This window comes from Prunus mume, linkage group LG4, assembly GCF_029339155.1.
Source record: "Prunus mume cultivar Tortuosa linkage group LG4, ASM2933915v1, whole genome shotgun sequence".
Classification (NCBI taxonomy): Eukaryota; Viridiplantae; Streptophyta; class Magnoliopsida; order Rosales; family Rosaceae; genus Prunus; species Prunus mume.
Genome location: NC_142701.1, coordinates 24,403,089 through 24,428,498, shown reverse-complemented (window position 1 = coordinate 24,428,498; position 25,410 = coordinate 24,403,089). Strand labels below are relative to the sequence as shown.

Sequence of the window (25,410 nt, the reverse complement as noted above, 5' to 3'; positions counted from 1 at the left end):
AAATTCAAGGGAGCTTTCATTTTAAGACACTATATAGGTTATTAATTTGGAAGATAGGAATACAATTTCACCTAATTAGTATAAGGCCAAAGACCAAAAAGTAGTACCTAATTTTACAATAATGTAATTAAAAAAACATCTAAATTGCACACAATGCCACTCCTTGCCAACTGGGGACCAACTCCATTGTCCTTTATTCACCCTAAAAAAATAAAAGATATTGTGTGATTAAAGGGACTCAAACCTTGACTCTCAAAGGAGGAAAGCCTCACTCACAAACCACTACACCAAACTTGGTTTGTGATATTTGTTCAATTACAAAATATTTATATAAACAATCATCGGTTAAAAAACAAAATTTATTTCAACAGATTCACGCCAAAACTGCCAACTAAAAATGCAATAAAATAACAATGTAACAAAAATAAAAACAAAGACAAAAACTAAATTTATAGAAATAAAAACTACATTGCAGAGTATGGGGAAAAATAAAAATATTAATGAGTGAGGAACCAAAATGCAAAACCATGATGAAAGTACTCAAATGGAAACGGAAACAAAAACTGCAATGCAGAAACCGAAGCTGCAATGCAGTCTGGGCAAAAATTCACCTACCAATAAGTGAGGAACTAAAAGGCAAAACCATGATGAAAGAACTAGAAAATTCTACAAAAATCTTTAACCAAACAATACCTCAAACTCAAATATGATAAATAAATAAAAAGCCAAAGTAGAAAATAGAAACTACATCAAAGAGCTGAAAAATCAACTTATAAAAATTGAAAAAAAAAGTAGAAAATTCAAATAAAAATAATGTAGATATTAATAATGTAAACAAAAACAACAACAAAAAGTAAAACAAAAACAAAAACCAAAACAGCAAACAAACACAAAAACAAAAATAGTAACAAAACCATCAAAATGCCTCGTAAAAGAAGAATTACACAAGAAAATTGATGTGGCAAACAAACCAAAGAAAGAAAAGGCCAACACAAAACAAAAGAAGAAAACGAACAAAGGAAAAGCAAAAAAAGAAGCTAGGGAAGAAGAAGAGGAAGATGAAGTTGTTGAGTACAAGAAGGATGTGGACAGTTACAAAGGAATATCCACTAATGAAACAATTGCATAATTTTCATTAACTTCAAAAAACATACCTCAACAGCAAAAAAACTGAGCTTCACATCAAAACATGAATACTGCAAGAAGCGGTAAGAAACTCTGAGAACTTAGATTTGTAAAGAATTGAGAATCCACATTGAAATTGGTTATTCCTAGTTAAAGATAGGAGAACTAAGAAGAACAGAAGAAAAGTTCAGCGTGTGGGTGTGCAGAACCACATACATGTACCAAAAATGATAGTATTGCATGTACAAAGATGTCAATGCCAAGTATTGAAAACCTCCAAACTGTACAATCAGATCTTGGCAATGGAACCTGATTAATGCTCTCCACACAGAAAAAAGAAGAAAAGATTACAAAAATTACAAAATCATATCTTATGCTATTCAAATAGAAGTTAATAGCCTATATCCACATTGATATCATCTCAGCCATCTTACGTTACCTATCAGTATATTTGTGTTTGTCTACATGTTAAGATGCTACTAGAAACAGCATACATGCAATTCCAAAGACAGCAGTAGACTTAAGCTTAGGAGACATGTAAGAAACAATTTGAATTCACAAAAAAATTTGAAAGGCCAATCAAAAGAATTTCCAAAATAGAAAAATTTATATATGAATCAAACATCCTAGAAACACACCAGATTTTAGCTTTGTCAACAGCCCAATCAAGCACTCTTTGAGCTTCCTCAGTCAATGTGGGATGCTCAAGACTGAAGAACCACATGTCAGCTTTCCCAAGTAACTTGATCGTTTCTTCACGAACCTTGAAAAGTGTAATTCCATTTGCCCGTAAACTTTTTTGCAGCCAGACTGGTTCATGCAGCCCAATTCAAAGATGGCTAAGTATACCGCATAATCAGTACAGAGTAACTATGTGGTCAGATATTCGTAAGATTTTTTTTATATAGCAAAAGACGCTTCATATCTTATATTTGCATCCCTATTTAGCCTTTAGTTGTTGTTTTTGGATCATAACTTCCCTAATTTCACGACTAAGCTACTATGCATAAGATAGAAGCGTGCACACAACTACACAAGGGCCTTTCTAACCAGCACAAAACTAAGCTTCAACTTATGCAGCTCACTTGAAGACTACATTATACTCGTGCACATCGCAACCAACTAAATTGCGAAATTTGCAGTTCTAGTTTTATATAATCTAGTCCTTTAACTCTTATTGTTTGATTCCATCTTAAAATCGGATACAATATTATCGAAAATGGAATCAATACTATTAATTATAGCAGCACCAATCAACCCAACTACTTGCATTATGATCAGAGAAAAAATATTCAAAAGCAAGAGCATAATGAAGTCAAGAGCATAATTTCCATGAACCACCGAAGTTAGGGTGAAGAGTATAGAAAAGGAAAATTATCTTACAATTTGGATGTTCATTTTTTTTAAAGGAAAAAAAACATGACAACAGATATAAACGACTAAAATAATGAGGATGCAAGCTGGAGATTTAAACATTAGATCAAAATATTGATGTGAAGTCTGACATGAAATTAATATCACAAGAACTGAGCAACTAACAAATAAACATTACACGAAAACTGGAGATTGGAACCTTGGATGTTCCAATCTTTGTTATCCAAAGGGATGAGCCGCAAGCCAATCGATCTTGAACTCAGCAAGATAGCAATCGTAATTGCCCATCATCTTGAGCTAGAAGACCTTGGAGTCGCCGGTGAAGGCCGAAAGGATGACCTGCGAGTCAAGCAGCTTGAGAATTCCATCGCAGATCGGTCTCTCGATCTTGGATCAATGATTGTAGATCATGGCGACGTGGTCGTCGTTGCTGCAGAGAGAGAGAGAGAGAGAGAGAGAGAGCGCTCTGATCTGATCAACAAAAAGGGAAACCAACAAATTTAAGTCTTTTAAACAAAAAGGGTATAATTGTATTTTTAGTGATTAATGTAAGGTGGTCCAACGAATTTGGGCCTTCTCTTTGGCCAAATCCAAAACAAAATTCAATTTCTAGGTATTAAAACCAAAACAAAAACATTGTGTGTCTCAAATACTAATTAATAAAGATAATTATGTCTAATACCTAATTTTTCTTAAATTGAAAATGTGGTCACCAAAATTATAGTATTTTAAAGATTTAATCATATTTTGTGGTCACCGAAATCATATATATATATATATATTGAAATGACAGTATTTTTCTTATTCTTATTCAAAGCAGAAGTAGAATGAGAATTGGAACTCTTTGTGGTAGATGTAGATGTAAGTGGTCAATATTCTTTCTCCAAAAAAAAAAAAAAAACAAAAAGCTTAAGCAGATTTCATCTTAAAAGAAAAATAGGGGAAAGGCAAATAAAAGATCACAGTCCACTTTGCTTCTTCTCTCCTCAATTTGTCTAGAAGCTAGCCTATGCTTACTTTTTTTGATAGATATTGCTTGCCTCCTTCTCGGTAAGGAGATACTCCTCCTTTCTGCAAATCATAATTTGATACATATGTAAAAATAATTCATCAAAGTCATAAAAATAAAAATAAAAAAACACCTGTCATGCTATTGAGAAATGTAGGAGCTCTTACTTATAGAGGAAGGAGGTAAGTGCTTTCCTTTTTTGACATTATCCTCAGTTTCCTATTTTGGCTGAAATTTCAACTTTATTCTCTCTTTGGTTATCTTATCTGCATAGACTTGTGTGGAGGAAAAAAACAGAGATCCAAAACAGGACATGTTGAAAAGTAGATCACTAGAACTGCAATGCAAACAAACAATGTAAGATGAGCTACATAGAAGTACAAGGCAATAAGCCTCATGCTGTATGCATTCCCTTTCCACTTCAAAGCCATATAAAGGCAACGCTTAAATTTGCAGAGCTCCTCCACCATAGAGGTTTCCACATAACCTTTGTTAACAAAGAGTTCAATCACAAGCGCTTTCTTAAATCTCTAGGACTCAATTCCCTTGATGGCTTGCCTGATTTTCTGTTCGAAGCCATCCCGGATAGCCTTCCAGATTCAAATGAAGATACCACAAAAGATGTCACTCTGCTTGCTGAGTCCGTCAGAAAAAAAATTATTTGTTCCCTTTCATGCCCTCCTTGCAAAACTCAACAACAATGATGCCATAGAAACATCCAGCAATAATCCAGTGATTTGCATAGTTTCAGATGGTTTCATGTCCATGTTCACAATCACAGCTGCTGAAGAAATTGGAGCCCCTATAGTGCTGTTCTACACTATAGCTGCCTGCAGCTTCATGGGATTGAAACAACTTCGTGCTTTGGTCGAAAAAGGACTTGCACCACTCAAAGGTGAAATATATAATCTATTAATTGAAGCCATTGTTGTTTAGCTTATGGATAACTCTTAATTTCTTGTTTCTAAACATGCAAATAAAATGTTAATTTCTTCAATTGAATTTCATTCGTACCATTGCAGATGAGAGCTGTTTAACAAACAGCTATCCGGACACCGAAATTGATTGGATCCCAGGAATGAGAGATATCCGTTTAAGGGATCTCCCGAGCTTCTTTCGAACCACAAATCCGGATGACTTCATGCTTAACTTCAACATTGAAACAACCGATATAGCTCATGAAGCTTCAGCAGTTATTCTTCATACTTTTGATACCTTGGAGCCAGATGTTTTGGATGCTCTCTCATCTATGCTTCCCCGTGTTTACGCCGTTGGCCCTCTTCAATTGCATCTCAATCGGATACCAGAACAACCTTTGAAAATGGGATACAGTATATGGAAAGAAGAAACTGAATGCCTCGAGTGGCTAAACACCAAGGACCAAACTCAGTTGTCTATGTGAATTTCGGCAGTATAGCAGTCATGACACCAGAACAGCTTGTGGAGTTTGGGTGGAGACTTGCGAATAGCAAGTTTCCATTCTTTTGGGTAATTAGACCTGATTAGTTATTGGAGAATCCGCTATTTTACCACCAGAGTTCTCGATGCGAAAACAATGGTGGATCTACGTGCCACTCGAGCTCAATGCTGAATTTTTAGAATATTGAACTCATGCTAAGTTGTCCAAGCCCAAACTATGTAAATCAAATATTAGCCCACCCACTATGTTGAAATAAGGCCACCTCTGCATAAATTCCGACCTTTGGATTGATTGGAATCCATGTGATGCAACTTTGGAGTCATGTGATGCAACTTTGGAGCCAGTTTAATCATGCATATTTATAATAAAGATAAATAATTTTACGAGGAATGCTAGTAACTTTATCTCTAACCTTCTCTTTTAGACCTTCTCCCTTTTGGTAATGACATGTGTCACTTTCCTTACAATTAAAACAATGTCATCAATGAATGAGACCACTAGCTTTTATTTTTCAAGTTTATTCTTTTATTTTCTTTTGTGGCATATAATTATAATAAAATATTTGAAAATTCAATTTAGAAAATAAGAAATATAGGATCACAGTATTCAAAAACTAAAATAAAAAAATCCTTATCCCCATCCCGACTCCTTCTAGCCGCCACCCACCAACACAAACACAAAGCTCATCTTTTTTAAATTGAATTTCAAATATTTTATTAATATTTTATGCCACATATAGAAAAATACAAGAATAAACTTAAAAAATAAAAGTTAGTTGGTCTCATTCATTAATGATATTGTTTTATGTGTAAGAAAGTGACACATGTCATTAGTAAAAGGGAGAAGGTCCAAAAGAGAAAGTTAGAGAGAAGGTTACTAGCATTTTTCTAATTTTATATAATAAAGTTATTGATATGTGGTCATGTTGGCCTCACCACCTCCCAAAACAAGGCCCCATGTGCCCCATAAAGGTAAATATAATAGATTGTTTATTATAAAGGTAAATTATAATTTCTTTTTGGACTAGCGACATTTCACTCCATCGAGGTTTAGGGTTTGTATTGAAATGGGCCCCGATGTTTCAATTTCCTCAATTCCAAATCTTGTCTTAACATCCACAATACTTAATATATTGCATCCAAAGCCAGGCAAGAAAGGAGCTTGCACTTCTAAAGCACCACCTAGTGAATCAGCACCACTAACCTCAACTTCATGGCCTGCTGCATCAACGGGTGTTTCAACTGCATGATCAAATGTTGTAGACGAAGCATAATGAAGAAAGGGATCATTAAGGTATCATTAAGGTTTAGGGTTGTTAGACTAGCATTTTGTGATGGATTAGATGGTTTTTATTGGTGGTTAGTTAGTCCTAAGGTTTAGGTCTTGTTGTTTTGGGTAAATTGATCATGTATAACTTAATGACTCACCATTTTTATGGATGTAATGACATTCACATAAGCTTGAACAAATTTGAATGCAAACATATCCACCACTTGTAATTTTGGGATGGATTTGAAACAACTTGAACTATGTAATTGTCAATGTTATTATCAGGATATTTTCAAGTCATTTTGAATGAAAAATTCTCTAAGTTATTCTCTGGATATTTTGACTTCATTCTCAACATATATTACTTTGAGGATTCAAAACTATTGTCGCAATCTTAAAATAGATGTAATCCTCTGCAAATGTTGCCTTCACAATCCCATTTAGCACAAACTTAATGTATTACCATATACATTTCATAACCATTAACTCTTACGTAGCCATTAAACCCTTACAAAATGACACCTCAACACCCAACAACCCACAAGCACTTCATTCAATGGCAGATGCCAATTTGAAGCTCTTCTTTTTGTTCACTCTAGATCTGAGCATCCCTCCCAAAATGAAGCTTGCAAACAGAATCCACGAAGCCACCAACAACACCCAAACGACCTTTTCTCTTTGTTTTGTCTTTACCACTGATTTATCAAGCTTATTCCAGCAACCCTTCTTACCCTCATGTGCCTTTGCTGCACACATTGAAAATTGCCTCCCAGGATTTGAATATGTCCAAAAGGTTCGAATTGTAGCAGCCTCGCCATACCAACACATCGGCTTCATCCATTACAGGAATAGATTTGCTTCATGATCTTCTCGGCAACATGACTTAACACCCTGTGATCAGTTTCCTATGGAATTGATTTTTTGGTCTGAAATGCCCTTCGCGTGGCCCATTGGACTGGGCTTTTAGGATATCTGGTGGGTCCCGCAACTGCTACATCAATATTTAACGTATGACCAGATAGTCAATCTAACGGCAGATGTGAATTTGTCAGAATTTGAACTAATGGATATGAAATTGAAACCTTGGGGCCCATTCGATATAGACCCTAAACCTCAATGGAGTGAAATGTTGTTAGTCCTTTCCTTTTTGCCATGTTCTATTTTGTCTATTGCAACTCATTGTTTTCTTTTAAATTGGTTTTTTTATTATATATATTTTTTATGAAAACCTTTCAATTGTTTATTGGAGATTAAAGATACAATTATAAGTACGAGGCTCTGGTTTTTTCTTTGAACCTTTTTCTTTGTAATTCTTTTTCTGATACAATCTTTTTCATGCTCAATCCATGTGATGATGGTATCAGAGCCCATCTCAATACTTTTATAATTTATCATATCTTTCTTTTGATTTCTACTTTTGAACTTCGCTTTGCAATTTGGGCACAAAGCCTTTTACTAAATTTATGACCTTTTCAATTTCTCTTAGATTCTTATGTGTTCTTTTCTGAATTTCTGGTTCTTTCAAGCTACTTTTGCTTCCTAAAGCTTAGCTTATCTGATGATGTTATGATGGTTAACCATAACCACCACCGTATATAGGGAAAAAAAAAACATAATTACCGTTATAATAGATATCCCAAAAAAAAAAAAAAAGCCCATTCTTTTAAAAATTCATGGGACTGCCATTGTGCAAAAACATATACCTCGGGGCCGATGTGAATTTGTGAGATTTTGAAATGTTTGGTATGTAATTGATGAAATTCAAAATCTCGGGGCCCATTTCAATATAGACCCTAAAGCTCGATGGAGTGAAATGTCGTTAGTCCTTTCCTTTTTGTCATGTTCCATTTTGTCTATTGCAACTCATTGTTTTCCTTAAAAAAAAAAAAATTAATGAAAACCTTTCAATTGTTTATTGGAGATTAAAGATACAAATATAAGCTTGAGGTTCTAATTTTTTCTTTGAACCTTTTTCTCTGTAATTCTTTTCCTGCTACAATCTTACTTCTGCTAAATTCATATTGTTATGATGGTATCAGAGCCCATCTCGATACTTCTATAATTTCTCATATCTTTTTCTACTTTCTAAAGCTTTGTTGTTTAATTTGAGCACGGAGACCTTACTAAATTTCTAAACTTTTCAATCTTGGCGTATCTGATGATGTTATGGTGGTTAATCATAACCACCGCTGGGATGATTGGATGTTATGATTGAACCTAAAAAAAATTTGAGTCCATCATTGTACGAAAACATACATGACTTGTTAAAATATATTATAATTAACTATATTGAAATTCAAAGTATGTAAATCTATCTACCAGTCATGCAATCCAAGGCTTAATAATTCCATGGATAACTAATCCTTTTATTTATTTATTTATGAAAATGAAATGTGTACCAAAATATGGCACGTGAAAGCCTGCATGCAGTCTTGTCACGCATGCATGGCTGTAATTTACGTACTTTCTATCTTTGTTTGCTTGGCTAGAGACATGTAATTAAAATACAAGGACAAGACAAACAATCTTAATTAAAGCTTGCACGAAAACAAGGACGAAATCTTTTGGAAAATTGAGTGAGTGGTACGTAGGACGAACTACCCCACAAAATTGAATGCTATGGCAATAACCAATAATATCAGACCTTTTTTTGCTTCTGGTAGCTATACCTAAATCTCATATAAAAGGACAATTCACCAATAATCTATAACATACCGAAGAAAAGAAAAAATCTATAAAAACGTAATGAAAGTCTTGGATTGAAACCTAAAAATCAAACTCCAAATGGTAAATCTAATTATGACAAAGGGATGGTGGTGGGATAGCCATCAATGCTTTCGTGGCGATGGATCTGAATCCTGATGCTCTGGTAGCGATGGATCCGAATCCTGATGATAGAATCTTTAAAAAGTTAAACAGACACTACAACTTACATCAAAGACTGAAATTTTTATGTAAGGTTTAAAAATAAGGGGATGGTTTTTCGGTGCATATTAAAAGCTTTAGAGCATCTACAATGGGCTCCCTAAACTACATCCTTAGACAAATTTTAAAGAGGAATTGGAAAAATACAACTTTAACCATGCTCCCTATCTACTTCCTAAAATAAGGAGACCTCTAGGAGCTCCTAAATCTAAGGAGAGAGAAATGACTCATTATGGCTCCCTATAATTTAATGCTGCTTTATTGAATGAGTATTTCAAACCTTTAATTAATGTTAACTATTTTTTAATAGAGATAGACCAATTAAAAAAAGAGTTATAACATTTATGACTCCTTAAACTAGAGAGTACGATTGGAATTTAATTTTTTAAAGAGCTACTAAAATAACTTTGTTATGTTTTTAGCTAAATTTTAACTAAAAAATAGAGAGCTTGTGGAAGCTCTTAGTCTTTTAAATAAATAAAAAACTTTAATTTGAATTGTTTAATATAAAAGCACACGGGGAATGTTGAAAACTAAAGATGGGAGTTATTATTATGAGCTATAATATTCTACTGTGAACTTAAAAGTGTATTGGAAACTTGAAAAAGTGTAATATTTTATTGATTTGAGTTCTAGTTAGTTTTGTTTTTATTATATTTAATTTAATAGTCACCAAAGCAGACCAACAATGGTGAGGACTAACCCAAATCGTTGACCATCTACTCAAATGTAACGAAAACTAATTTTGTTACTATGAAAATGTGACTATTGCCCCCTTTTTGTTTTGTTTTTTATTTTTTTGTAGTGACCACTTTAATCTAATGTGTATTATCACCACTGTTCTCAATACTTAAACAAGTGTATATATGCATAACCATGTTTATGCCTATGGACAAGTGTGTCAAATATTAAGAATGATGGTAATGATACACCTTGAGTTAAAGTGATGATCAAAAATATTTTCTATCTAATCTATATATATCAAGAGTAAACCTGCCCCGTTGAAAGGTAGATATAGCTACCCTATAAATAAATCTGCATTTGAGCAAGTCATGCAACACGCACACACATACATTATAATAAACTGTAGTTGTTAATAAGCCTCATGCTGTTTGTCTCCCTTTTCCAGCTCAAAGCCATATAAAGGCAATTCTCAAATTAGCAAAAACTCCTCCTCCATAGAGACTTTCACATAACCTTTGTCAACACAGAGTTCAACCACAGGCGCTTTCTTAAATCTCTTGGACCTGATTCCCTTGATGGCCTGCCTGATTTTCGATTCGAAACCATTCCAGATGGCCTTCCCGAATCAGATAAAGATGCCACCCAAGACCCCACTCTGCTTTGTGAGTCGTTTTGTGATCAGTCGTTCAGAAATTTCTTGGTCTTCCAACCTTCTTCAAAACTACAAATCATGATGACGTGTTGTTCAACTTCTGCATGGAAGCAACAGACAAAGTTGATAAAGCTTCAGCAGTTGTTTTTCTTACATTTGATGCTTTGGAAAAAGATGTTATGGATGCTCTCTCATCTATGCTGATTCCACATCTTTATACCATTGGTCCTATCCAATTACTTCTCAATCAGATACCAGAAGATTCTTTGAGCCCTATCGGATACAGTTTATGGAAAGAAGAAACTGAATGCCTTCAATGACTAAATTCCAAGGCCCCAAATTCAGTTGTTTATGTGAATTTTGGCAGTGTAGCGGTCATGACACCGCAACACCTTGTGGAGTTTGGCTGGGGACTTGCAAATAGCAAGTTTCACTTCTTTTGGGTAATTAGGCCCGATTTGGTTATTGGTGAATCTGCATATTTGCCACCTGAGTTTCTGGCGGAAACGAAGGAAAGAGGTCTTATAGCAAGTTGGTGCCCACAAGAAGAAGTCCTTAACCACCCATCAGTTGGAGGGTTTTTAACACACAGCGGTTGGAATTCAACCATGGAAAGTCTGACTGCAGGAGTGCCTATGCTCTGCTGGCCATTTTATGCTGACCACCAAACCAATTGTTATTATACTTGCAATGAATGGAGCAGTAGCATGCAGATTGATAACGATGTCAAGAGAGATGGAGTGGAGATGCTTGTTAGAGAGTTGATGGAGGGAGAGAAGGGTAAGAAAATGAAAAGAAGGCTAAGGAGTGGAAGAAACTAGCAGAAACTGCAACTGATCCACATGGCTCCTCATCCATAAACTTAGATAATTTAGTCGATCAAGTGCTGTTAAGAAAAGACTAGATGCTAGGCATAAAAAATAAAAAATCGCCACACATTATTGTTGGTGTCTGTAGCATTACTCCGTATATATATTACGCTCATGTTTTTTCTTCAGGTGTGATATCGATGTTGAGTTGTGAAGATACAATTCAACCAGAAAAAAAAAAAAATTGTTTTCTGTTTAGTGCCCATTTGGCATTGCTTATTTGGGATTATAATAAGTGATTATTTTCAAAATTTTGAAAACCTAGCAAGTTTGGTAAGAGATATGAATATCACTTATTATGAATAATTGATGTGAGAGAAAACAATTAGGGAAAACAGCTAATACAGTAATCAGTTTTGGAGAAGCAATGGACTTTAATGAAAATTTCAAAATTCCTAAAATACCCATCTATATCACTCTCACATCACTTTTCTCCTCGTTTCAGTCTTCTCCTTCCCATCGCTCTCTTCCACGTTCATCAGTCTAAAGCTCCCTCTTCTCCTTCTCTTCCACTTGTTCTTCAATTTTTCTTGTTGGATCAATTGAAGCACTCTAAAAGCCAGAAGGCTCAGGTAAGAGACATATTAGGTTTATTTTTACATTTCAATTGAAGCACTCTAAAAGCCAGAAGGCTCAGGATAATGAAAGCCATGGATTGAAACCTAAAAATCACACTCCAAATGGTAAATCTAATTATGACAAAGGGTTGGTGGTGGGATAGCCATCAATGCTCTGGTGGTGACGGATCTGAATCCTAATGATAGAACCTTTAAAAAGTTAAACAGACACTACAACTTACATCAAATACTGAAATTTTTATTTAAGGTTTAAAAATAAGGGGATGGTTTTTTGGTGCATATTAAAAGCTTTAGTCTTTAAAAAAAAAATAAAACTTTAATTTGAATTGTTTAATATAAAAGCACACCGGGAATGTTGAAAACTAATCTATTTATATATCAAGAGTAAACCTGCCCCGTTGAAAGGTGGATATAGCTACCCTATAAATAATCTGCATTTGAGCGAGTCATGCAACACGATCATACATTATATCACAAAACCTAAGATGGCTTCCCCTTCCAGTAAGCCTCATGCAGTTTGTCTTCCTTTGCCAGCTCAAAGCCATATAAAGGCAATGCTCAAATTAGCAAAACTTCTCCGCCATAGAGGCTTTCACATTGTTAAGCTATATCAGCTGATCAAACATATACTGTAATCTTGTATATTGAATCAAGAGCAGAGACAGAGAGAGTAGAGAGAGAAGCTAGAGAGAACAATCTGATATATTTTCTTAATCAATTAGTAATTACATGAGAAAGTCTTCTATATAGCTACAGATAACAAACAAACTAACTACTACAGTAAGATTATGACAAGTGTCACAATCTAAAGCACTATACTCTAACATCCCCCCTCAAGAGCATGCTGTGAGGAACCAAGCATGAGATTGTAGCAATGAGTTCTGAAAAGGAGGACCACTCAACCCCTTTGTAAGAATATTAGCAAACTGCTCTTGGGAAGACACAAACTGCATAGAGAGTTATTTCTGTGATACTCTTTTGCGAACAAAATGCACGTCGATTTCTATGTGTTTGGTCTTTTGATGCTGAACAGGATTAAAAGATAAGGCAGTGGCTAAGAGATTGTCACAAAAGAGGACAAGCACACTAGGTAGTGGAATGTGCAGAAATGCTAATAACTGTTTGATCCAATCCAATTCAGCTGAGGTAAATGATAAAGCTCGATTTTCAGCTTTGGTTGATGATCTGGAAACAATTTGTTGCTTCTTAGAGGACCACGGAATTGGATTGTTACCCAAAAATACCACCAAACCAGTAGTAGATCTTCTGTCATTAGGGTCCCCTGCCCAATCAGCATTACTAAAGGCCTTTAACTACAAATCTCCTATAGTATATGAGATACCAAACTACATTGTGCCCTTTAGATATCGTAATATACGTTTAACTGCAGTAAAATGGGATACCATTGGATTCTGCATAAACTGACAGACTTGGTGCACAGAAAAGGCAATATCTGGCCTTGTGAAGATTAAGTATTGTAGAACCCCTATAATACTTCTATACAACTTAGGATTGGAATAAGGATTCCCATCCTCTTTGAGTAACCGGTTGTAAGGAAGACATGGGGTATCACATGGTTTAGCATCAAACATTTCAGATTTCACCAATAGATCCGCCATATATTTGGTTTGTGACAGAAACAAACTAGTGGCATTTTTAGTGATTTGAATCCCTAAGAAATAGTGGAGCAACCCTAAATCCTTGACATCAAACTCAGTAGTAAGAGCACTAATAACTTGTGTAATTGCACCAGAAGCACTGCCAGTTATAATGATGTCATCCACATAGAGGAGCAGAACCACACACTACAAGAAAAATTGGCTAATGTGACAAAAAAACTTCCTCACATTAGGCAAAATTTCCTCGCGGTTACGTTAAAGTGACCATATTCTAGCGTCACAAGGGTCGTCACATTAGGCCCTTCACCCAATGTCAAATGTGACGACTATAACTCAGTGTCACATATAGTACACCGTGATGATGTATGAATTTGTCACTGTTTACAATATGTGACTTCTCGTGTTTTGTCACATTGTTTCTTTTGTGACATGTAACAATAGGTCACCTAATTCATTTATTGATGACTGGCAAGTGGTCACATGGTATCTAATATGACGACAGACAAGTTGTCACAACGTTCAATTTGTGATGTTTTATAAATTGTCACTGTTTACAATATGTGACTTCTCGTGTTTTGTCACAAATCCTCATATTGTATAATTTGTTATGCCTAAAAAACTCATCACAATTGATAATATGTGTGAATGATTTCATGACAGTGATCCTAATACATATAATACTCTGCATCAAGAATACAGAAGCTTTATATCATAGATGAATAATATCCAAAATAGCATATCCAAGTTAATTGTATATCCAAGGTTCTAAACACGCTTAATATCCAAAATAACATAATATAAACATGTAAATCTCATCCTAGGTTGTTGCCGACGGCATCAAAGCTGCACGCAACATTGACATCAACTGTGCATTATCCAGCCCACCATTGTTGGATGCCTCCAAAGCTGCCACCAAATTAGCCCTTAAATTTGAATAATCTTCCTGTACACTTTGCATATTTGTGGCAAGCATTTGTACTGTATCTTGTAACTTGCTAAGCTCAGAATTAGAAGTGCTACAAAAACCAGTGGTTGAGATATTGGCTTCCATTCGAGGAAAAGCACCAAGACCACGAACTGTCCTACCTTTCACTCCAAGTACATCACCCATAATCTTGAACTCAGCCTCAATTGGAACTTCTATTGAATCAGCCTCAATATCCTCATCAGCCTCCTCAATCATCTTGGACCTTAGTTCATCTCGCATTTGTTTCATTTTTTCCTATAGACAAACCAACAAATTAAACTTGCATATGACATATGAGATGCCATTAGTAACTATGTGTAAGAAGAACTAATCAACCAACGCCCATCTAAAAAGCAATATTACATAGTACATAGTATTTTCTAAATATGTAAGAGGATCCACAACTTCTATCAATTTGGGTGCAATAATATTTACTAATATAAATCATTATTGACTTACATGCTTTTCTTGGGCATCCTCACTAATCCAATTATGCTCTTTGTCTTTATGTAGCCTTTCCCAATTATCAATAAATGATAAAGGCTTCCCCTCCTATAAATCAGAAATAAATAAAAAATTGATTAAAATCAATTGGAAAATATTTAAAGTAGCTATGTAATTTTATATTACTTTAACAGCTTATTGAGCATGTTGGACAAATGAGCATGCACCTCCCCTGTGGTTTGTTTTGTTCTTTTTACGGTTATCAGAATTTTTCTTCGACTTCTCCTGTAATAAAAAATACATGAATTAACTATTACAATAACAAATACACTATTACTCAAAAAATAAAAAATAAAATAGTAAAACAATTATGGAATACATACCACAAAAGTGGGGTCAGTGTACATTTTATCACAAAGCCAATGCCAATGCTCCACAGGTCGCTTATTCCATAGACTATCTGGAGGCAAGGTGGCCCTTCCCCGTGCTAGAGTAGTGGCAACCTTCTTGTAGTGCTCATGTGGCCTATTCTTAAAAACAATATATGCTCTAGCCATCTTAGCTTCCACAAATTCACTAACCATCGATTGGGTCAGGTCCACATCAAATAATGCCTAACATACACACATACAAAATATTAGGATAGTGCGACAATGGGATAACAAAAATCAAATTTATACCAATATTAAACTAACCAGTAAATTGACAATTTGTTTCTTCTTATCGTCATTTGGGACTTTTTCCCACAGCTTATGGCATACGGGTGCATGAGTTCTAATGCTAGTTCCAATCTCATTCGTAAGCAATGTATGAACTATCTTGTTGATAGGGACCTTCAACTTCGGGTCAAAGGCAACAGTTAGTGGTTTCCCATCATTGGCTTCTATGAGCTCATGGAGGCGTTTCCCATAAGATCTTCCTCGTCGCTTCGTGCCAGAAGACATAGAAGTAGCCTCTTCAAACCCAAAATCAAAAACAGAACATCAGTATAAAATAAAACAAACCATCCAGCCTATTGGTGCGCAGTTACATAAGTTGACATTGATGCATTTTATATAATTACTATCATTGTAAACTTTAGTACTTTTGGCAAGAAATCTTTAACTATATCATTAACATAGCATTAACATATAAAGAAAAACATAGCAACAACTACTAATATTCTGTCAATTGCTTTCAAGTTCAGCCCATTTGATACCTTGTACAGATAAAAGCATCTTTGTATTTGAAAAAATATAGAAGTTGAATGTAGTCTATAAGCACGCAACGCAAGCACTAGTTAAATATTTTGGTTTAGCAAATGAAAGCATGGTTTCCTTTGAAGATGACCACACCACAGACAAAATGCCCTTTCTTAATTTATACACCAAATTAATTAAAAAATAATCATTAAGTTTGAAGCATTCATGTGAATCAGATAGATATATTCTATAGCAGCAGCTTTATGGAGGCTGACTTCAAATTTCAACTCGACCCAAAAAGTAATAATAATATTCAAACATGATCATCACACAAATTTGAGACCCATGAAGTGTATAGTGGATCACAATGGGGCCTATGCATTGTGAATGGATTCCGAATCTATAGTAATAACATATTAGAGTGGTTCTTTTTATGTGGTTATAGAAATATAACCACATTTTTATTATGCAATAAACAGAGTATGGATTTCAGATAAATACATATTAGAGTGGTGTTGCTCTGTTTACTAATATTCTGTTTACTCCTGAATAGTTTACTGCATCACCATTTATTCACAAATCTAAAACTATAAAAACCTTAAAAATGGTACCTGTGTCCTGAGGTGTAACCTCTTGAAGAGTTGTCTCATTAGCTGGATGAGTAGGTGTTGGATGAGAAGGTGCTGGATGACTAGGAGCTGGATGAGAAGGTGCTGGATGAGTAGGTTCTGGATGAGAAGGTGCTGGATGAGAAGCTGATGGATGAGCAAATGTTGGATGAGTAGGTGCACATTGCTTCCTTTTCTTTGATTGCTTCCCACGCTGTTGTTGAGGATTCATCTACATTTTAATGAAAACACAAAAACAGTCAATGTAACTTAAGGATAATTCATCTACATTAGTGCAAAACACTGTTTAAAAAATATTATATACCAGTACATTAAAATAATGAAACTAGCTATATCCAAAACTGACCAAATCTCTCATTATAAATCACTATCTGAATCGCTATGTAAATTATCTTCATCTACTCCTGATGATAATTCATCCTCCAAATTATCCTCATCAATTATGATTTCCTCATCGGCTTTTGTTTGTTCGATATTAACATTTGCTGCATCGATTGATTCAGGTTCAGTATCATCTCTACATAATGATATACCAATTTCATTGTCATCTTCAACCATCCAAAAAAATCCATTGTCATCGTCATCCTCATTGTCGTCAACATTGTCATCTTCGTGAACGTTTTCATCTTTCTCTAAAACATTCCACACATGTCTAGGTTGAATCCTCCGAACCACTTTCCAAGGATGCCCCAATTTTGGGTCATCGAGATAAAATACCTGATTCGCTTGTGTTGCTAGCACATAAGGATCATTATATCATACCAATGAGTGTTTATATTCACTCACTTGAGATGATAATCCTCCACAACTTTCTTCCCTTTTATATTTGTATTATACTAGAGACACTTGAAAAGAAACACTTTATAACCTCTCATGAATTGCACTTTAACAACGCTGGTCAAGCTTCCATAAAAGCAACAATCTTCACCATCATGTGACCCCGGTATCATAACCCCACTGTTTTGTGTCGTTCTATTCCTGTCAATGTGTTTAACCAACCACTTAACCCCATTCAATATACACCCTGTATATTGGATAGTTCGAAGAATTGGACCTTCTGCTAATGCAAGCAGCTCAATATTCACCATTGAAGATCCTCGATCATACAATAATCTAACACGACTCTTGAACCAATTAGGAAACAATTGCTTCTGTCTTTGTTCTAAGTTTTGAGAACTCTCTCTCAGTAACATTTGCTGGTGCTCACTACAAGAACATAAAATTAAAAGTCAGAGTTTTTTCAAGTTCTATATATGTAAAGGAATGAGATTTGAGATTACATACTATTTGAAGGAATCAATCTCATCGCAATTGTCCAAGATATACCAAAAAGCTGCTCTCATCTCTTCCTCTAACCATTCAATCAATACATGACCACCTATTGGACGTAATTTTTGAGCAAAAATTGAAAGCTTAGCCTTAGGTTCACCCCCATCTTGTGTCTTTCTGGTCGATTAAGGGCAGTTTCAACACCACTGAGATACATTGAACAAAATGTTGAAGATTCTTTTGCAATGTATGCCTCATTAATAGAACCCTCAGGTCGAGCTTTATTGCGTACATATTTCTTGTATGTTCCCAATAGCCTAGGAATTATTTAAAGATCAGTCACTTGCTAATAATATTAAAAAGCATGAATCATAAAAATTTAAATACATTACCTCTCTATAGGATACATCCATCGGTATGCTACGGGTCCGGCAAGTTTGGCTTCTCGAGGTAGGTGGACAGCTAAGTGAACCATGATATCAAAGAATGCGGGTGGAAAAATTCTCTCTAGCTTGCATAGTGTGAGCACAATATTTTTTTTCCAGCTTCTCTAGTTCGGCTACATTCAACGTTTTTGCACATATTTGTTGGAAGAAATATGATAATTCTATAAGTGGGGCAGATATAGATTTCTTAAAGTATTTTCTAACTCCCACCGATAGAAGATGTTGCAAAAACACATGGCAGTCATGGCTCTTCAACCCCGATAGCTTTCCATCATCTAAATTCACATTTCTTGATATATTGGCTGCATAACCATTAGGAAATTTAACTGATTTTAAGAATTGGCAGAAAGCTCTACGATCATGTGGTTTTAGTGCATATTCCGAGGGAGGCTTATCAAACTTGCTCCCATTCTCCTTCAACCACAGCTCTTTTCTAATTTTCATGTCTTTCAAATCCAACCTTGCCTTGTATGTGTCTTTCGATTTCTTATCTATACTGAATAATGTCCCAATGATGCTATCACAAATGTTCTTCTCTATATGCATAACGTCCAAGTTATGTCTAATTTTTAAATGGGGCCAATAATCTAATTGAAAAAAAATACTTTTTTTGGTCCAATTTAATTCCTAATCATTCCGCTTCCTTTTTCTCTCCTTATTATCAGGATGCTTACCAGGTTTGCAGGGCCTAATGAAATCAAATTGCTCCAGAATATCTTCCCCAGAAAATTCTCTTGGAGGAGGTCTCATCTCTTGATGGCCATCAAAATCAGCTTTGTTTTTGCGCCATGAATGTTGCATGGGTAAGTAGCGACGATGCCCAATATAACCAATCTTACTCCGTAACCTACAGTATGTAGTATCCATATTACATACCGGACATGCTAAAAAACCCTTGATGCTCCAACCGGATAAGTTTCCATAAGCTGGAAAGTCGTTAATTGTCCAAATCACAGCTGCTCGTAGATTAAACATAGACTTAGTCATATAATCATAAGTCTGAACACCATGTTCCCATAATTCCTTAAGCTCATCAATCATTAGAAGCAAATAAACATCAAGCCTGGAGCTTGTGGACCAGGAATTAACAAAGTCATCATTGAGAATGTCTGCTTCATGCACTTCCATGGTGGCAAATTATAAGGTACAGCTATGACAGGCCACATACTATAAGTCGTGCTCATATTTCCAAAAGGATTAAATCCATCCGTTGCAAGGCCTAATCTGACATTTCGTGGGTCGTTAGCAAAGTCTGGGTACATTTTATCAAAATCTTTCCATGCAATAGAGTCTGCTGGATGCACCATTTGTTCACTATCATCAACCCTCTTATGTTTGTGCCACCTCATATCAATCACTGTGTTTCTTGACATAAACAATCTCTGTAACCTAGGCTTCAATGGAAAGTAACGCAATACTTTTTTAGGAATCTTCTTTCCTTTTTCAGAAGTATTATCCTTATACCTTGGCTCATTGCACTCTGGGCATTTATCCTTCCATGCATGCTCCTTATAGAACAATACGCAATCATACTTACAAGCATGTATGTTTTCATAACCTAAGCCCAAACCTTTCAACATCTTCTTGCATGCATAATATGTTTCTGGAATATTATTGGGTTTGGGATATGTCTTCCTCATGAATCCTAATAACTTATCAACTGATTTGTTGGTCCAACCTCCATCAACTTTGTACTGAATCAATTCCACAACGGCCTTCAAAACTGTATATTCAGTGCAACCCGGGTATAGTTCACGTACGTTGAGCTTCACTCAATAACCTCTCATAGTTATCCTTATCCATACTCATACCATTAATATTACTATTGTTATTGTCATCTACAGTATCTCCTCCATCTATTGCAGTATCTCCATCCTCTCTTATTTCCTGAACAATATCTTCCCTATAAAATATGTCATTCATTATATTAAATATTTCATCATTGCCTTGAAGGTTAGGCTCAATAGTTGGAGAACTCGGAGCTGGAGAGGTCAAACCAAGTGGTAGAAAACCAACTTCTTCTCCATGATATATCCATCTATCATAAGTAACATCCATCCCATACCGCAACAAATGGAAGTGAACCATATCAATAGGGTGCCAAAATGACTTGGACATAATATCTCACCATTGGCATTCACATGGTGTCTTGCAACATCAATGAAGGATTCAATCCCTTTCTTATAATTGGATCATTTCCTCGGTCATGACAATTGGCAATCCACTGCCTATCCATCTAAAACTTGTATTTATAACCACTATATATAAGAAAATATAGACATAAACTTAAATAAGAAAAGTTAATGACTATGAGAAATGGCAGGGGAATTCACCTCTCTGCAAATTATTTCTAATAAACCTGCTCCCAGCAAAAAAGCAACAGACCTACCAAAAGAAAAAGCAAACACTACTAATTAGATAATAAACATGTTCCAAATTTATTATGTAGGAACAAATCTTTTAAACAGCTAGCATGATGAGTTGTCATGTTTTTTATGATATCCAAAAAGGCTTGGCTCATAATTGATCTTTTAGGTAGCCAACGATAGAAATTATATTGATCCCATGTCTTATATTCTTCTATAATTGCCTCAGTAAGCAGACAAAAATTAGTAAAGTTAATAAAAATAAATAAACGGAAAAGTAACAATACAACTTCCTATTACATCCCAATCTCCCCCTTACCAAGCACAACTCCAATTAGAATTCTAAGAACGAGATTTTTGAAAAGTAAACACCGATTCATATTCCTATTTTTGAAAAGCAAAGAAAATAACTCAAATTACAACAGTGCATAAAAATCCAATAAATCAAATTATGCCTGAAGAGATTTCTTTAACATCAAATTTCACAAATAAACCAATCAACAATCACAGGATGATTCTATGAATCCTAAATCTTAAACATGAAACAATTCACCAAAATACTCAACTTACCAAAACTGAAGCAAAGAGATAAAAAACACAAGTTAAAATTACAAATATGATACCTACATTAGGATTAAGAAGACAGAGATATTGTGGTGCCGAGAGACAAACACTCTCTTTGTAGCACATGATAGCACAAATAGCCTTTATATTTGATGGCATACCTAATAAACACCCACTTTATAGTTTTGGCCTGCAATTTAGTGCTATTATATGGTTTGAGTAGAGGAAAACAGGCACATCCAAAAATTCTAAGGTGAGTAAGGGTTGGATATGTCCCAAATAACATCTCAAAAGGAGATTTGTTATGAAGAACAGCAGTAGGCATACGATTGATTAGATATGTGACTGTTTGACAAGCATAGAACCAGAACTGAGATGGCAATTTGGCTGTTTGTAACAAGGTGATAGTGGTTTCAATGATATGCCTATGTTTCCTCTCAGCAACCCCATTTTGTTCAGGAGTATATGGACAAGAGAGGTGATGTGAAATGCCCTTTTCAAGAAGAAAATTTTCAAATTGAGTAACAACAAAGGAATAAAAGGCAACAAAGGTAGAGAACAAATCAGACTTGTTTATTAATGAAAAGATCCAGCAATATCTGGTACATTTATCTACAAAGATGGTGTAGTATCTATAACCATCAACTGATATACAGGGTGCAGGACCCCACAAATCAGTATGAATAGTTTCAAAGGGAGTTACAGACTTATTGAGATGTTGTGGAAAAGGTGGTTTGCTAAATATCCCTTCTAGACATGTATGACACATCATAGGGGATGAGGTTTTGGGGACATGGACATTAGCTTTATTCAACATCAGAGAAACAACATGGGCTAAAAAAGTTTGTATATCCTAATTTCAGAATGCAGAGTTTGGTTATATTGTTTTTTTTCCTTTTCATGGGCTAATAATTTGGCCATGCTTCTACTCTTTGCAGCTGCTAGGACTGGAATGGATACAAGATACATCTCCTTCAGTGTTGCTATTCTTTGACAAGCAAAGATTTATATTTAATGTTGGAGAGGTAAGGAACTCAATTACATACATTTTCCCTGTGGTTTCTTTCCATACAGATTTTGCTCAAGCTAATTTTTTGGTTTAATGAAAAGATTGTGCATGCATAAAATACTCAAGCTAATTTCTTCCCCGATTTTTCTGTTTTTTCTTTTTCTTCTTTTTAAAAAAATCATGTTTTCTTTTGATATTTTGCAGGTGGTCTTTCTTTGCTTTGGATAGAGCAGTTTGGTTGGTGTTTTCAGTTCATTAAGCAAGGGGTGAGTTTCTAGGCTGAAATTTCAATTAATTGTTTTAAGTTTTGTAAATAGAGCATAGGAATTAGCTAATGGCATCAATTGACAATTGGTTGGTGTTAATTTGTTGTTGTAATGATAGGTTTAGATGATTACAATATTTGAACATGTTGGTAAATTCTTTGAGTGTTTTGGCAATTGGGTAGTTGAGATGTTCCCTGCCTATTTTCATCGCTTTATACACATTTCACGCAATTTTAAAACCCGCAGCATCGTGGCACCTTTTGCTAGTTTCGTCTAAAGCCAATGTCATCGAAGGTAAATCTTCCAAGAATTACAATAAATCTAAATTTTTAAAATCCCTTTGATCATTACCAAATGATGAAGATAGCTATTACCTTTTTTTGTTTTGTGAGCCACTGTTTTTTTAGAGACGTTCTAATCAATTATCTTCCTTTGTTTTAATTGCACCGTGGCTTATGTATTTGAGGCCACATGTGTATAAAAATTGATAGCCACAATTTACCATGTCGTGGCTAGGAGAACTGTTGCTTATAATATTGTTTTGCTTGTATGCGCAATCCATTTTTTATCACGGGAGAGAATTTGAATTTTAGAAACATGAAAATAATTGAAACACAAGAATAAGACAAACACCACCGAGGACTTCGAATCAAGAAAAAAGATTTCACTTTGCTACTTCATCTAAGTCTTTGTCTTTTTGTCTTGATTGATCAACTGACTTTTCTTTGCACAGTTACTTGTGTGTCGAAAATTTGACTGTCAACCAATGACTAACTTGTAGATTAGTTATTTATGTTGCAGGTAAAGTGAAGATCCATTTTGCTACTTCCATCTCAATTTGTCTGACAACTTTCTTCTCTCTCTAGATATCTTTACCTGCATAGAGAGCCAAAACAGGACAAATTGAAAAGCAGCTCAGTTTTGCTTTATAAATAATCTGCATTTGCAAGCACTGCAATGCACACACAAAAGCTAAGATGGATTCCAAAGAAGTAGCTACTAAGCCACATGCTCTTTGCATTCCAGTTCCTGCTCAAAGTCATATAAAGGCAATGCTTAAATTTGCAAAGCTCCTCCACCACAGAGGTTTTCATATAACCTTTGTTAACACAGAGTTCAATCACAAGCGCTTTCTTAAATCTCTAGGACCCAATTCCCTTGATGGCTTGCCTGATTTTCAATTTGAAGCCATCCCAGATAGCCTTCCGGATTCAGATGAAGATGCCACACAAGATGTCACCTTGCTTTGTGAATCCGTCAGAAAACAAAATTTATTGGCTCCCTTTCTTGCCCTCCTTGCAAAACTCAACAATGATGCCATATCAACATCCAGCAATCCTCCTGTGACTTGCATAGTTTCAGATGGTTTCATGTCCACGTTCACAATCACAGCTGCTGAAAAAATCGGAGTCCCTATAGTGCTGTTCTACACTATAGCTGCCTGCAGCTTCATGGGATTTAAACAAATTCGTGCTTTGGTCGAAAAAGGACTTGCACCACTCAAAGGTGAAATATATAACCTTTTAATTGAAGCAATTGTTGTTTAGCTTATGGTTAACTCTTAATTTCTTGTTTCTAAACATGCAAATAAAATGTTTCTTCAATTGAATTTCATTTGTACTATTGCAGATGAGAGCTGTTTCACAAATGGCTATCTGGACACCGTAATAGATTGGATCCCAGGAATGAGAGATATCCGTTTAAGGGATCTCCCGACCTTCTTAGAAAGTTGATATACCTGGCACACATAAGACCATATATTGTATATGTTATGAGTGTGGTTAGTCAGTTTATGCAATCACTCAGTGTTTCTCATAGGAATGTAGTTGATCGGATTTTAAGATACTTAAAGTCAGCCCCTGGGAAAGGATTAATGTTCTAAAAAAATGGAGATCTTGAAGTTGTTGGATATACAAATGTTGATTGGACTGGGTCCATTACATATAGACACTCTACTTTTGTTTACTTTACATTCGTGGGAGGTAACCTAGTCACTTGGCGGAGTAAAAAACAAAATGTGGTTTCTTGGTCTAGTATAGAAGCAGAGTATAAAGGAATGACTCAAGAAGTTTGTGAATTATTGTGGATCAGAAGACTCTTGACAGAATTGGGCTTCAAACTAGAAAAGCCAATAGAGTTGCATTGTGACAACAAGTCAGCTATCGATATTGCTCATAATCCAGTTCAAAATGATCGAACCGAGCATGTTGAGATGGATAGACATTTCAACAAAGAAAAAATTGAGAATAAGATCATTCGCCTCCCATTCATAAACTCAGAAGATCAATTGGTAGATGTTTTTACAAAAGCTGTTTGTGGAAGAGTATTTTATAACTCACTTACCAAGTTGGGCTTTAGTGATGTATATGCACCAACTTGAGGAGGAGTGTTGGCGTGACTCTCCTAATTAAACAAAGAGATTTATTTCCTTGATTAATTTAGGGATTTACTTTCTTATTTTACATAATTGACAAATCATTGTATATTTAGGAGATATTATCCTATTTAATTACGGTATCTATTTCCTTATAAAGCACTTATATAAACTCCTATATAAACCTCCTTATGGAGAAAAATACAACTGAACATAAAGTATTCAAACTATATTCATATTTTAGCATGTTGTATCTGTTATGGTTTTAAGATCTAACATTAATCATGAAAGATACAAGATAACATGAACATAGGAACAATTTTTTTTTTTTTTTAAATTTTTTTATAGCAATGACAATTGAGATGTTTGCA

At 35.0% G+C, this 25,410-nt stretch overlaps 2 protein-coding genes, 2 long non-coding RNA genes and 2 pseudogenes across 7 annotated transcripts; 3 read left to right on the top strand and 3 right to left on the bottom strand.

Moving 5' to 3' along the window:
• Positions 1-19: 19 nt before the first annotated feature.
• Positions 20-2,251, bottom strand: LOC148918251 (uncharacterized). Its single transcript, XR_016126367.1, has 3 exons — positions 1,764-2,251; positions 1,155-1,196; positions 20-202 (listed from the first exon to the last, which is right to left on the bottom strand). It is a non-coding gene; the product is annotated as an uncharacterized LOC148918251 (long non-coding RNA).
• A 1,616-nt stretch (positions 2,252-3,867) lies between these two features.
• Positions 3,868-11,362, top strand: LOC103328857 (7-deoxyloganetin glucosyltransferase-like; annotated as a pseudogene). The gene is made up of 3 exons (XR_016125829.1): positions 3,868-4,403; positions 4,531-4,797; positions 10,699-11,362. The product of XR_016125829.1 is annotated as a 7-deoxyloganetin glucosyltransferase-like (transcript).
• Positions 11,363-14,197: 2,835 nt separating this feature from the next.
• LOC148918250 (uncharacterized) lies at positions 14,198-17,085 on the bottom strand. 3 transcript variants are annotated; one of them, XM_089049592.1, is made up of 6 exons: positions 16,728-17,085; positions 15,631-15,890; positions 15,319-15,549; positions 15,122-15,220; positions 14,951-15,043; positions 14,198-14,746 (listed from the first exon to the last, which is right to left on the bottom strand). In XM_089049592.1, exons 1-4 carry the CDS (start codon positions 16,954-16,956, stop codon positions 15,131-15,133), a joined length of 810 nt encoding a protein of 269 aa, XP_088905718.1. In that variant the 5' UTR covers positions 16,957-17,085; the 3' UTR covers positions 14,198-14,746; positions 14,951-15,043; positions 15,122-15,130. The 3 variants fall into 3 exon arrangements, with proteins under 3 accessions (XP_088905718.1, XP_088905719.1, XP_088905717.1); XM_089049593.1 differs by having other exon boundaries at positions 15,163-15,220; XM_089049591.1 differs by having other exon boundaries at positions 14,951-15,220.
• A 17-nt stretch (positions 17,086-17,102) lies between these two features.
• Positions 17,103-20,224, bottom strand: LOC148918249 (uncharacterized; annotated as a pseudogene).
• Positions 20,225-22,349: 2,125 nt separating this feature from the next.
• Positions 22,350-22,819, top strand: LOC148918248 (uncharacterized). The gene is made up of 2 exons (XR_016126362.1): positions 22,350-22,415; positions 22,604-22,819. It is a non-coding gene; the product is annotated as an uncharacterized LOC148918248 (long non-coding RNA).
• A 572-nt stretch (positions 22,820-23,391) lies between these two features.
• Positions 23,392-25,198, top strand: LOC148918247 (7-deoxyloganetin glucosyltransferase-like). The gene is made up of 2 exons (XM_089051111.1): positions 23,392-24,171; positions 24,295-25,198. The coding sequence occupies exons 1-2, from the start codon at positions 23,643-23,645 to the stop codon at positions 24,396-24,398; spliced, it is 633 nt and encodes a 210-aa protein (XP_088907237.1). The 5' UTR covers positions 23,392-23,642; the 3' UTR covers positions 24,399-25,198.
• The last annotated feature ends 212 nt before the right edge of the window (positions 25,199-25,410 follow it).

Excerpts from the sequence above, each read along its gene's own strand:
- LOC148918250 (XM_089049591.1), bottom strand. The coding sequence starts at position 16,956 with ATGAATCCTCAACAACAGCGTGGGAAGCAATCAAAGAAAAGGAAGCAA. Across the intron at positions 15,891-16,727 it reads GGTTACACCTCAGGACACAG|AGGCTACTTCTATGTCTTCT; the intron begins GTACCATTTTTA and ends TTGGGTTTGAAG. Across the intron at positions 15,550-15,630 it reads AACAAATTGTCAATTTACTG|GCATTATTTGATGTGGACCT; the intron begins GTTAGTTTAATA and ends TGTGTATGTTAG.
- LOC148918247 (XM_089051111.1), top strand. The coding sequence starts at position 23,643 with ATGGATTCCAAAGAAGTAGCTACTAAGCCACATGCTCTTTGCATTCCA. Across the intron at positions 24,172-24,294 it reads AGGACTTGCACCACTCAAAG|ATGAGAGCTGTTTCACAAAT; the intron begins GTGAAATATATA and ends GTACTATTGCAG.